Here is a 13,271-nt window from a genome sequence, read left to right on the forward strand (position 1 = left end):
TCTAATATGTTCCCATATTCCAAGATAGACTTACCTATTTCTTCCTAAGTATTTTATCCCAAATCATACCCTCTTTGCTTCCAGCTAATGGCCTTATTTCATCAGTCATTGAGAAAACAGACACAATCAGAAGCCTTTCCTTTATGTTCCCACCACTAAATTTACATACCTTCCTCCATCTGCTTGCATTTTCTCTTCTTTTTCTTGCTGTAGCTGAAAAAATTTCTCTTCCAATCTAAGTCAAAAACAAACATACCCTGAAGTGTGTTCTGTACTCTATCCTCTCCCTTGGTCTCAATAAATCAATTCCATTGGCCAGTAACTCTCCTGTATCATTGTTACCTCCTCCCTCCTGGATCATTCCTTCAGCATACAAACATTCTGTAGACCTCCTGGTCTTTTAAGCAAAGGTGTGAAGAAAACCTCTCTGTTAATTAGACTCCTGCCCCACTTCTCTATCCCCTTTCCCAGCAAAACTTCAATGAGTAGGTACTCACACTGCTGTTGCATCCCAAGCACTCTTCTATTCCTCCACCCACTTCAGCCTGGCTTCTTACCATCATCCATAGTTACTATCCTTGTCCTTTCTACCCTTGATTGTTACCACACTACCATCTTTTTTGGAGGAGGAAATGGCAACTGAACTGAACACCTCATACAAGCATACAAGTAAGCTATTGCTTCTTGCTTAAACTCCTGCACTAGCTTCCTAATCGGAGAAGGCAATGGCACCCCACTCCAGTACTCTTGCCTAGAAAATCCCATGGATGGAGGAGCCTGGTAGCCTGCAGTCTATGGGGTCTCAAAGAGTTGGACACGGCTGAGCGACTTCACTTTCACTTTTCACTTTCCTGCATTGGAGAAGGAAATGGCAACCCACTCCAGTGTTCTTGCCTGGAGAATCCCAGGGATGGGGAAGCCTGGTGGGCTGCCGTCTATGGGGTCGCACAGAGTCGGACACGACTGAAGCGACTTAGCAGCTTAGCAGCAGCTTCCTAATGGTCTCATTCCTGGGCCCTTCTAATCCAGTATTCTCTTTTCAAAAGAATCACAATGAAAATATGACTATTTTCTAAAACAAAAAAATCATACAAGTTTATCTAAAGACATGTAAGACAGCTGAACATAAAATTAAACTGCAATCTAAGATTACTTAGTGGGCTATCATTTTTGATCTTTGCAATATACATAGGCACTAACAATTATATGTGTCTACCAAGACGTGACAAAAGGAACTCTTGAAATATTAAGTGTATTTTATTAGCTATAGATGTACTTTTCCTCTAATAAAACATGTTAGCTTACTTGACATTTATACAAATTCCTTTAGCTTCTATATTCATTCTTGTCAAAGGCAGTATTTCAATTTAATTATGATTAGGGACTTATTTAAAACACTATAAAAATTCTCATTCCTCATCTAATGATGCCAGTGACAAATGATGCCAGTTGTCAATATCAGCACTGATCATTTATTACAGTGATTTTTCCAGAATATTTAAGTTCATTCTAAAAGCTCTTCCTGAAAAAATTATCATAAAGAAGTAGCCATTTTAATTCCCAAAGTCCTCATTAGAATTAAAAATAGAGTTAGGACAAGTTTTTAGAGCATGCTGCTAAGTCGCTTCAGTTGTGTCCAACTCTGTGCGACCCCAGAGACGGCAGTCCACCAGGCTCTGCTGTCCCTGGGATTCTCCAGGCAAGAACACTGGAGTGGGTTGCCATTTCCTTCTCCAATACATGAAAGTGAAAAGTGAAAGTGAAGTTGCTCAGTCATGTCCAACTTAGCGACCCCACGGACTGCAGCCTACCAGGGTCCTCCGTCCATGGGATTTTCCAGGCAAGAGTACTGGAGTGGGGTGCCACTGCCTTCTCCGTTAGAGCATAGAACTATGAGTTTATTTTAGATCTCATGTTATCTATAATGTAATCATGCGAGTTTAGGGAATAGTCAAAGATGTTTCTTCTCTTAACTTTATTGAACATTGGGTATTGTGCTGTGTTGAATTATGCTCCCTGTACCACCTCCCCTAAAAGGAGATATCTACCAGGAACATGTAAATATGGCCTTATTTGAAATAAAGATCTTTGCAAATGTAATTAAGGTAAAGCTCTTAAGATGAAGTCATTGTGAATTAAGGTGAATCCAGTGATGAATGTCCTTATAAGAACAAGCAATGAAAGGCACATAAAGACACAGAAGGAAGAAGCCTATTTGAATATGGAGGCAGACACTGGAGCTACACTGCCACAAACCAAGGAACACCAGGAGCCCCCTTAAACTGGGAAGCTTCTTCCCTAGACACTGGAGGGATGGTGGCCCTGCCACACCTCTGCCCTACAAAACTGTGAGAGAATAAATTTCTGTTTTTTGGTTTTGTTTTTTTTTTTGCCACACATGTGAAATCTTAGTTCCCCAACCAGGGATTGAACCCATGCCTCTGCAGTGGGAGCACTCAGTCTTAACCACCAGACTACCAGAGCAGTCTAAATTTCTGCTGTTTTGAACCATCACATTTGTGGTAATCTGTTTCAGCAGACCTAGAAAACTAGTAGAAGTACAATTTGATACTAATTGCAAGTTTTGAATTCCTTTAAATATTAGTCTGTGTCTATTCTGTGTTTGTAGATAAGGTCTTTTCTCTGAAGTATATTAGAGTGGATATCTGTCATTAAAAACAGAAAAAACCCCAATATACCTAATAATCCAGCTCATAAGGTTACTGTTTATTTTATCTACCATAGATGTGGCTGGTGGTTATTCATCATCCATGCTTGATGCAATCAGAAGAGCAGTGATGGTTTCCAATATCCTTTTAATTAATAAGATAAATGCAAAAAGCCTCACCCTCAATGAAGTCTTCAGACTAGCTACTCTTGGAGGCAGCCAAGGTAATGAGCATTTTCTTTCTTTCTCACATGATGTACAACCATGCCAATCTATGTCCGTGGCTGAAGTATGAAGGTTCATGATGCTGTCATCAGCAGGCATCCCCGTATTCATGATTTGCATCTCACATAATATACCCAAAGTTTAGCAAGTCAAGTACACATTTAAGCATGTGGTGAATCATTACTTGAATGATTTGAATCATTAATTTAGCAAGCTCTTTGTTTTTGGCAAAAGAGATGTTCAGTATGCAGTTATCTTATTGTTGTAATGGATCCTTGTATTGGTCACATGCATATGAATTCTTTAATCAGTTTTTTCCCATCAAGTCAAGTAAAGTGCTCTCTATTGGCCTGAGTAGTAATAATAATAATGGCCAAGACTTACTGGTTTCTTACCATGTGTAGGGACTATGCAACATGCCTTATGGATGCTGTTATTTAATCCTCAGAGCTACTGCTATTTATTCTATTTTACCAACCAGGTACGTGAGTGAGGCTTACACATCTCACTGTGGTATATTATTTGAATCTAGAAAATCTGATGCCAGAGTGCAGGTCAATGCTTTCCAGTGCAATATCTTCCTGTATATATCTTTTTTTTTCCTTCCTGTATAAATCTTAGCCTAGACTTTGTATTTTGTTTATATACTTAAGTACACTAATTACAAGCCTCCTTCAAAAGAGAAAGTTGTAAAAATACAACTGGTTGATATGCAAATATTGTTCATCAGCTTTTCCCAGTTCTCACATGTAACTATATTTTTACTGAAAAAATAGAACTTGGTAACTGTATTGCTTTCACTTTAGTATTGTAATATAATCTGGATGGATGAAAATGAGCATAGCATGAAACCTTAGGTAGCTACTGAGAAAGAAAAACAGATCTTGAGGCAGGTGTATATTTTTAAACATATCTTGATATTTGTGATAAATACTCTAGATCTTAGAAATGAAGTATGGTGGAGGCCAGGGTATCCTGGGAATAGAAAAGTCCTGGCTCTTCCCTGAATGTTCTGCTATCATGCCATAAAGAACATTTCAAGAAAAAGGTCATATGCTTTGCATTTTCCCATGTCTTATGACTTTATTTTCTAAAGTTCTAAGTTTTAAAAGTTCTGTACTTTTAACAAGTGTGACACTCCCCACTTTCACATCTGAGTTCACATAGTTGTCCTACCACCTTAACTTCATGGTGTAAATGACTTATATTTAAATAATGCTTTTTTACTCTAGGCCGACTGTGAGTTGTTTCATCAGGATCCTGTTATCTGGCCAGGCCGGCATGGGGTGCTTACCAAATCATTTCTACCTTGCTGTACAGCTTTCAGATCTATTTTCTGGGCCTCTGAGATTACAGTAACAGAATTTCTTTTCCTTAGCTTGTGTCTCCACAAGAGTCTGAGTGAATGAGATGAATGCTTTCCTGTTAAAAGCTGGACTCTTCCTAGCTTTACATTCACTCTCAAGATTAAGATATGCATAAATGGCCTTCACAGAGCCAACATCTGTTCCAGAGACAGTAACACTGCATTTCTTAAAGTGCATTTGAGTTGCTTACCAGCACGGTTAGGCCCTTCTGCAATAATGTGAATTTAGAGCAATTTACAATTCACTGAAAGTAGTTGTGTCTTTTTTTGGTTAGTTCATACCTGAACTCTCCAGATTCCAACAAATAATCCAGTTAGTTTATATATATATATATCCAACTCTTTGCAACCCCATGGACTGTAGCCCACCAGGCTCTTCTGTCAATGGAATTTTCTAGGCAAGAATCCTAGAATGGGTTGCTATTCCCTCTCCAGGGGATCTTCTTGATCCAGGGATCAAACCCGAGTCTCCTGCATTGCAGGCAGATTATTTACCATCTGAGCTATCAGGGAAGCCCTGACAGAGTGGCGTAGTGGGGCTATAACACATACACACACACACACATAACACACACACACACATAACACACACACACACACACACAACACACACACCCTTGTCAAATCCTGGCAAATGAACCTGGTTATCTGGCCTATTAAACATACAATAACTTTAAGTTGAATAGTCATCAAAAACTCATGTTTGTCATGCTATTTGTCAAGTGAAAAATGACAAGTATCAAGTGTAATAACAAGTGTCAAATGAAAAATGTCAAGTGTAATCAGTGAAGGGGGAGAAGATTTCTAGTGACTTTCTATTTCATTCAGTTCTTCTCCCCACAATCAGAAGTCACCCAGCTACTTTTTAACTTTTCTAATTATGTTTGCACCTCTGTCTTCCTATAAGAATTCTTTGGCTAAAAAGTCTCTTTCTTTTCTGAGAATAAATGAGTTACCCTTTAAATAACCACTTAAGAACAAGCAGGATTTCTAAATGTGTGCTTAGAGCATTGCCAAAAGACTTTTGGATATCCATACACAGAAATATAATGCAGCTGTTATTGTATAATATTTTCACACAGGACTGTATTCTGACAGTGACAGAATAAAAAAAATACACGTAAAAATTCAACTACAAAATGCTGCACTCCAGGTGACTTTTCTTTCATGCATGCTTCCATTTGGAACACTCTATCCACATTATTGGCTTTAAGGAGCATAAATTCAATACCCTCACTGACCAGGAAAACCAGCTACCCTCATCTTTTGAAAGTAAACCATAAAAATGAGAGATGTTCTTCCTTGACATCCACTATTCATGGAACAAGAATTCTAGCTGTAAGATGGATCAAGTCAACAGACATTATTGACCTATGCCCTATGTAAAGAACCATTCTTCTCTGGCAACCAGGAAATCTTTAAGGTTACAGAGAAATTAGTCTGCTTCCTAAAGCACTGGGACTCTTGAGTTATGAGGATCCATTTGCTTTCAGAAGTGAATATTTTTCTATTCAAATCATTTAAGGAACTTAGGATGGATATGCCTGCATTGACAAACATGCAAAAAAAAAAAGATAATTAGTTTTTACTTATTTGAAGTTCATTTCACTGCCATAAAAGTAGATCTTATCAGCTATTTTGTAGAACAAAAGAATAAAATGGGGAAGGAAAGGAGTTGGAATGTTGGAAGGTGAATAGGAGAGGGAAAGAAAGATATTAGGTCAATCGTCATGTTTCTTAGAGGGATGAATGGAAATCATAGACCAGCTGGACTATGAAGGACACTGGTAGAGCCAAAACAGACATACCATAAGAATTATTAATATGATTAGGGTGTTGAAGAGACCTCTATTCTCAGATTTTGCTTTCCCTCTCCTTGCTCTGCTTTCTGTAAATCAAAGTCTTGCGGTCTATTGGAATGCTTCATTATTAAGATACTGATTATTTTTTTCCTAGTGATACGTTGGCAGATTCTGTCCTTGTAAATTGGGATATTTACATGGTCCAAAGCTTGGAGATACTGACTGTTTTTTAATTTATTCCACCCTGTAGTCCTGGGGCTGGATAGAGAGATTGGAAACTTTGAAGTGGGTAAGGAATTTGATGCCCTCCTGATCAACCCCAAAGCATCTGACTCTCCCATTGACCTGTTTTATGGAGATTTTGTTGGTGAGATTTCTGAGGTACGTAAAAGGAAGTTGATCAAAAGCATTTATTTCATGAACTAGTCATAACAACTTCCCTATTAGGGGAAAAAAGAAACTGAAACAGGTTAATGGAATGGAGGAGACTCTTATAAGGGAAGCTAGATCCTTTTAAGTTATTATAATTTCATGACAATAATGGTATAAATGAACACTTCTATTTTGAATATATTTGTATATTTGAAGGTACTTGACTCTAAGAAAACATAATATAGTTACCACTTATTGAACACACTTTCTATGTGCTAAATGGAATGGGATTATGCACTTTCATACATCATTTTTGTTTAACTATCAGAACTATTATGAGAGGAATGTGTATTTAATATTACCATGTGGTTTATGGGGCAGTGAGACTTAAGGAAGGTTAAATGATTTCCTAAGAACTCATGGCTAGTAATTAACTGACAGAGTTTGAATTCCATTCCTGGACTTTCTGATTTGGGGGGTCTGGGTTCTTGATCACAATGCTACATTGACTCTCTTAATTATAAGAAAGTGAGTTTCATTACTTTGTCCCTCTTATCATGTTTTTGTATATATAAAATAAACTGGTTCTTCTTACTTTAATAACAATTCTTTATGAGATAGTTTTTCTTAAAATTTAACTATTGCCATTTAAAAATTGATCCACTTATGAAAATAAGTGTGATATTAAATGTAACATACTGAAGTTTTTAGAAGAAAAGTGCTGGATTATTTGAAGTTAATAGCATTCGTTTTTTTATATTACTTAATCTTTTACTTTTTATTGATTGAGTGAATTCCCTGGAATATTAGAATGAGTTTCTGGGAATAGGGTTCAGTCCCATTCATCCAGGCATTTTTCTTGTCTTATACAACTCTTAAAATATTTAAATTATTATATTAAAGTATTTAATTTATGTTAACACTTTCCCTCTGAAGATTTCAAGGTTATATATTAAGAACTTTCAGGCATTGGAAAACATTTGTTAATAATCAGTACTTTTATTTTTTTAGGCAAAGGACCATTTCTTTTTCATTAATAAAAGTAGATTTTGGGGTGTTCATTGGATACCAGCTTAAGTGAGACAGTGACTCTTAGCCATAGAAGCTAGTTCCAGTGAGTAGAGTTATGTACTTTTGGCCATAGTTTAGCATTTTGACTTGGGATACTGGATTGTTGGTGACAAATAATTTCTTCCCCTTTACGCAGCTCTGTTATTGGAATAGACAGACACCAGTGTGTCCATTTCTGGGACTAAGTTCCAGCCAGGCTAATGTATACAAAAGAGGGAATTACAGTACCTGTCAAATGGATGGATTATGTATCTTATCTCAAGACCTTTTTAGGGCTTAAATTAAAAATATTTTCACTGTAACTCCTTGATATGGAATGCAAGACTAAAGAAATTCACACGAGGAACTGCAAACAGATAGTGATAATCAAGATAGCATCTTTTATGTAAATATATAAATAAGTTTGGGCATTGAAATGTACAACATTTTTCTCCTCTGTGGGCTATATATATATATTTACAAAAGAAAAAACGTCTGTGTTTAGAAAAAAATAAAAATAGATTTCTGCCATCGAGAAATAAGTTTATATTTCTGGGTTTTGCCAACCACTATTCATTGTCAATTTGCTTTTCTAAGTGCAGAACATACTCTTCTTTATTATTATCTTTATTTTTCATTTTAGGCTGTTATCCAGAAGTTCCTATATCTAGGTAGGTATATATGTCTCTATGCTAAATAAAATCTTTTGTTGTCTCTTGGTATGCTCTCTGCATATATTGTACCATATGTTAAGCATTATGTGTGATCATTTGCTTAGAATTATTGTTTTTAGCATTCCTTAGCACTGAGCCCATTTATGGTACAATATTTAAAGGCACTATTTGAAATGAACGTGCTCTTTGAGAACACAGTATTAAACCCTAAACTTGAGGAATGGCAGGCAAGACGAGATCATCCTATACTTCCTCCTACACTTGTTCTGACCCTTCAGTCTGTCCCACCACACTGTGTTTGTGATAAGTATGTGGTGGAGTCTTTTCCATGCACGCTTTTTTAACATGTTGTTGTTTAGTTGCTAAGTCGTGTCCAACTTTTTTGTGACCCCATGGAATGTAGGCCACCAGGCTCCTCTGTCCATGGGATTTCCCAGACAAGAATACTGCAGTGGGTTGCCATTTCCTTCTCCAGGGGATCTTCCCGACCCAGGGATCAAAGCCATCGCATTGGCAGGTGGATTCTTTGCCACTGAGACACCGGGGAAGCCAGTTTTTTTTTTTTTTTTTTTTAAACATACCTACATTCAATTCTATTCACTGAGAGAGAGAGAGAGAAATAAACAGTATAGAAGACTCTCTTCTTCCTCTCATGCCATTGAGTGACCTCTGAGTTCTGAGTGAATTTGGAGTGGGAGAGACACATGTGTATTTCTTGTGAAGCTCAATTGTTGCAAGCCCGTCATCTCACCATGCTGAGTATTCTTCTGGGACATAAAGATAAGTATTTCTTTTACAGTTGGGGCTGGAAATGGAAACCACTCATTCTAGCTAAAAGGACAGTGATGGAGGGTCGATTCAACTTTAAGTGAATCCTGTTTTAGGCATGTATTTCAGGCTCTAATCCTCAGATTAGATGCTGCATTTTCTATTGATCATATCTCCCCGTTCAGGTTATAAACAATGATTCCTAATGTTTCTTTCAGGAGATGACCGAAATATTGAGGAGGTGTATGTGGGCGGAAAGCAGGTGGTTCCCTTTTCGAGCTCAGTGTAAGGCCCTCAGCGTCTACAAGTTTTCCTGGGGTAACGCAGTTCTGTACCTTCTCGTGCCCAGGTGGAGTTAGGAAGTCAAAACACAGTACCTTGTTCTTGGGGTGACTATCTCCCTCTGTGTCTAGTTACAGTATTTACTTGACAAATCTTTTGAAGGAAGTTGTGCTAATTCTCAGCTCTGGTTGGGAGGATTAAAAATTTCTCCTTTTAGAACTGTTTAAGGTTTACTTTAAAGCTCAAACATAAGGGAATGTTATTACTGGTGGTATTCTTATCATGAGATTTAAATAAAATCTATTTCACATTTGGAAATGTGGAGAAAAAAGGATATTCCTATAAGGTTAGATAGTTTCAGCTAGTAAATGTGAAAACTGGAAAACAGAAAATGAACCAGTGAGTACATTTTTACAAGGGAGAAAAAGTTAAGACTATGAAAAACATTGGAAAATCACTTCAGATTGTGTTTGAAAATTATATACTGAGCATACTAATTTAAAAAGTGAATCTGTTGAATTTTAAAATGTGTTTCTAGATTGACCTTGTGTTCTGGAAATTTGCACTTAATGGCATTTGCATTTCAGAGACGTGTTATTGTTTTGCTTTGCCTTCTTACGGGATGAAATGTCAGAAATTGAATGCCACATGCTGTCTTAATATAGTTCTGTACTTAAGTGTTTGACAGAAGTTGGTTATTAAAGATTTAACGTCTCTTGGGAATATTATTCACATAACTACATAGCATAAATAGCTGTACTTTTGTGTACTTTAAAATACCTTAGAATACAACTGTGTGATGCTATTATTGCCTTCAGTTTTATCAGAAGAGAAACAAATTCCATACTGCACTGTTGTGTAGATTGGTGTCTTCATAAATTGGCACAAGTTTTGGGCATCCAGGAGGTGTCAGTACTAAAAGGAAGGGTTTCATTGTGATGACCTGTCCTCCCAAAGAACTATTCCATAGTTGTTGGGAATTTCATACTCATGTCAATCTGTTAGAACTTTAAAATGAAGGACAAATCCTGTTAGATAAATATTATTAAAAATCTTTAAACCCTGCATATTGAAATTACTCTATTTTCAATTTTATCTTGCTTTTTTAATTCCTAATAATTTTCAGGACATTCGAATTCTAGGATGATGAAAAATATTTAATGTCCCACTAATGCTTATATTAATAGGACTTAATCTGTACTAGACATCTAGAAACAGTAAACAAATAGTGTTTTTATGCTTTCTAATATAGTGTGCTTTCCTATAACTTAGAATTAAAAACAAATTATGACTTTATGAGGAAATCCCTAAGAAATATTGATATTTAAATGCTATATTTAATGTTATTTAAATGCTATATTTTCCTCATTTAACTCCAAATCCTATAAACCAACAAGAAAAAGGAGATTTTCTTAATATATGATAACACTCATACCTAGGGCTTAGAGCTGACTCCTATTATCATCTCATAGTAGAGAACTATATGGAATATCGCTAACTCCGTATCTACAGAATAAAGAAGAAGATTTTTTCTCTGGTACTTTAAATTTTATTCTTATACAGTTATGCTAATTCAGTAGTCATCTGCTCAGTCTCCGGCCCCTCACCCCTGGGGAAACACTTCCAGACTTGTGTATACACTACACATAAAGACAGAAGAAATTTTCGTTTTATAGAGTTTGTGTTGTGAGGTATTAACTCAGTAAAAACCCAGTTTCCAGTCTCAGTCTCAGTCTTTCCAGAATTCCTAGCTACAGAGCCATGTCAAAGATGCCGCACCAAACCTCATTCCATTTCTCTCTAGTGCTGGCAGGTGTTTTCTGCTCTATCTCTCCAGTCCCTGCCAAAGGAACTTGGTCACCCCAGTGTCTAACCCACATGAGTGGGCAAAGGAATTTGGATGATGTGCAAGAGCCGCTAATCAGCAGAAGCTGTTCTTAGCCTTGGAAAGATCCTACCCTTTACCTTCCCGAAGGATGTACATTTTGATGCTGAACATCAGTTTTCATTTAGATTTAGCCTCATGTGCAGTAAATGTAAGTGTGGCATCAGAAGCAGGAAGAACGGCCATATACAACCGGCCTGTCAAATGTTAAATTTAACCCTGATAATATATTAGGACCTGCATTTCTTTTCTAGTAAAAATAGAATGTGTTAAAATTAGAGCTCCCTGCACCACTTATGTGTTTTACTTCCCCAAGTACAGTATTCATGAATGTTGCATATGCTTTTTGTGGTAATGCAGGCATTAGACATACACATGCCCAGATGTTTTGCACTTTGAAATGTTGCCTTTGCTCAATGTGGGTTGACTTTTGAATTGCAGAGAGGCAGTATTCCAAGTCAATTCTCTTTGTCACTTTATTTTGAATATTTTGCTCTCAGACAGCAAAGGAAGGATTAAAACATCTTCACAGCCCCCTCACCCTATTCTGCACTATTTGCCTCAGGTTTGATGAGATTTTTAATAGAATATACTTTAACAGGTAAAAATGTATTTGATAGTAGAGACTATCATACATTTAAAAATATTTTTGCAACCAGAACACAAAAGCAGGCTAATTAGCCAATGTAAATTTAATTTTCAAAAGAGAGTAAAATGTAGGATTAGAACAGAAAAGGTTGTCCTTGTAATTATAAACTGAGACCAAGAAAACTCTGTATCCTTATTTATTAGCCCAGCTTCTTCTGATTTAATTGCTGAAGGTTTTAGAATCCAAGAGGATATCTTGGGATAAGCTTCCTTCATGCTAGAAGGAGGTCTTTCTAAATTAATATTATGATCATTGAACCCCATTGGATCTCTTTTTATTTCTGTGAGGATTCTGCATGGTCAAGGAATGAAGTTGATGGGAAACACCCCTGTTATACTTAGTTGATCTGAGGTGTGGTCTTGAATATCCCTGTCTGCAGCTATCACTGAGATCTCAGCAGGGAAACAACGGCTGTGAGATCCTTCTAGACTCCTCCTGTTTTTCATTTTTTCACCTCACAGCCAGGCATATGGAAAGCTTAAAAGCTAGCTAGAAGGCCCGTGGTATCAGTTCCACCCTGTACTTGCTATTCACGGAAGATATTCAGAGCTGGATGCTCCTGTAGCCAACTGGACAGAGGTGATGATGCAAGCAATCACGTTTGCTTGCTTGTTTGTTTTTTAAAAGTGTTCTGAGTTAGTAAAAGGTAGACTAAAAAATGTGCCATGGGCAGTGTCTTGAAGTAATTTTCAAATTGGTGGACTGTAAATTTTTAAGGTTTTTTTCTTTGCAATTTCAGATCTATTTAGCCACTGTAGGTATGACTTTGGACCCTGACACTTTAATGTCTCTCAAGCATGGGGAGAAGTGCAGAAATGAACTGACAAATGTTAGAAACCCTGGCATTTGTCTCCTGCATGTTTTCACTCTCAGTCCCTCCTTCCTTCCCCTCCTACAGTCCTGAGTGTGAGAGATCAGAGGTGAGGGGTTAATTTGTAAATCTGCTCCAAACTGAGTGAAATGTAACAGTGAAATTGGCCTGTTCAAAAGCTGAACAGGCCAACCATGACACTAAATGTAAATCCCAAGATGGTTCCCACAGTCCACAGGATTCAAGTGACTTGAACCATAGATGATATATGGTATTGATTTACCTGTTCACTTCCTACTCAAAAGTCTGGCAGAAAGCATTTTCTTAAAATTGAAAACTACTTTACATTGTATTAAACTTCTGATCGCTGCTCTTAAGAATATATACATGTATGTATTCATGGGAACATTTTCCCTCAATATTTATATGATTTGTTCATTGTTCTTGTGCTAAGTGATCTCTTTCTGCTAAAAACAAAAATAAATGAGGTTCTGTGTTTATATGTTTCTGTTGTGAGTTCTGTCAGTCTGATAGAAGTGAGGTTCATTTTACAATGTTTTTCTCCTTTTAACATGAATTTTAAGAGATTAAAAGGGGTCAACTGTATGGTGATGGATGGAAACTAAAATTTTGTGGTAAGCATGTTGTATACAGAGGTAGAAATATAATGCTGTAAACATGAAACATATAATACTATAAACCAATACTATCGCAATAAA

At 36.8% G+C, this 13,271-nt stretch overlaps 1 protein-coding gene across 1 annotated transcript in view; it reads left to right on the plus strand.

The window, feature by feature from the left end:
* GDA (guanine deaminase) overlaps positions 1 to 13,052 on the plus strand; it is a 129,137-nt gene extending 116,085 nt beyond the window's left edge. Inside the window, exons 11-14 of the mRNA XM_040253192.1 lie at positions 2,746 to 2,892; positions 6,312 to 6,442; positions 8,127 to 8,154; positions 9,144 to 13,052. Of these exons, the coding sequence (XP_040109126.1) occupies positions 2,746 to 2,892; positions 6,312 to 6,442; positions 8,127 to 8,154; positions 9,144 to 9,214 (377 nt within the window). The 3' untranslated portion in view covers positions 9,215 to 13,052. The remainder of the gene's footprint in view (positions 1 to 2,745; positions 2,893 to 6,311; positions 6,443 to 8,126; positions 8,155 to 9,143) is intronic.
* Positions 13,053 to 13,271: the final 219 nt, after the last annotated feature.

The sequence above is a fragment of the Oryx dammah genome, unplaced genomic scaffold, assembly GCF_014754425.2.
Source record: "Oryx dammah isolate SB20612 unplaced genomic scaffold, SCBI_Odam_1.1 HiC_scaffold_1, whole genome shotgun sequence".
Taxonomy (NCBI): Eukaryota; Metazoa; Chordata; class Mammalia; order Artiodactyla; family Bovidae; genus Oryx; species Oryx dammah.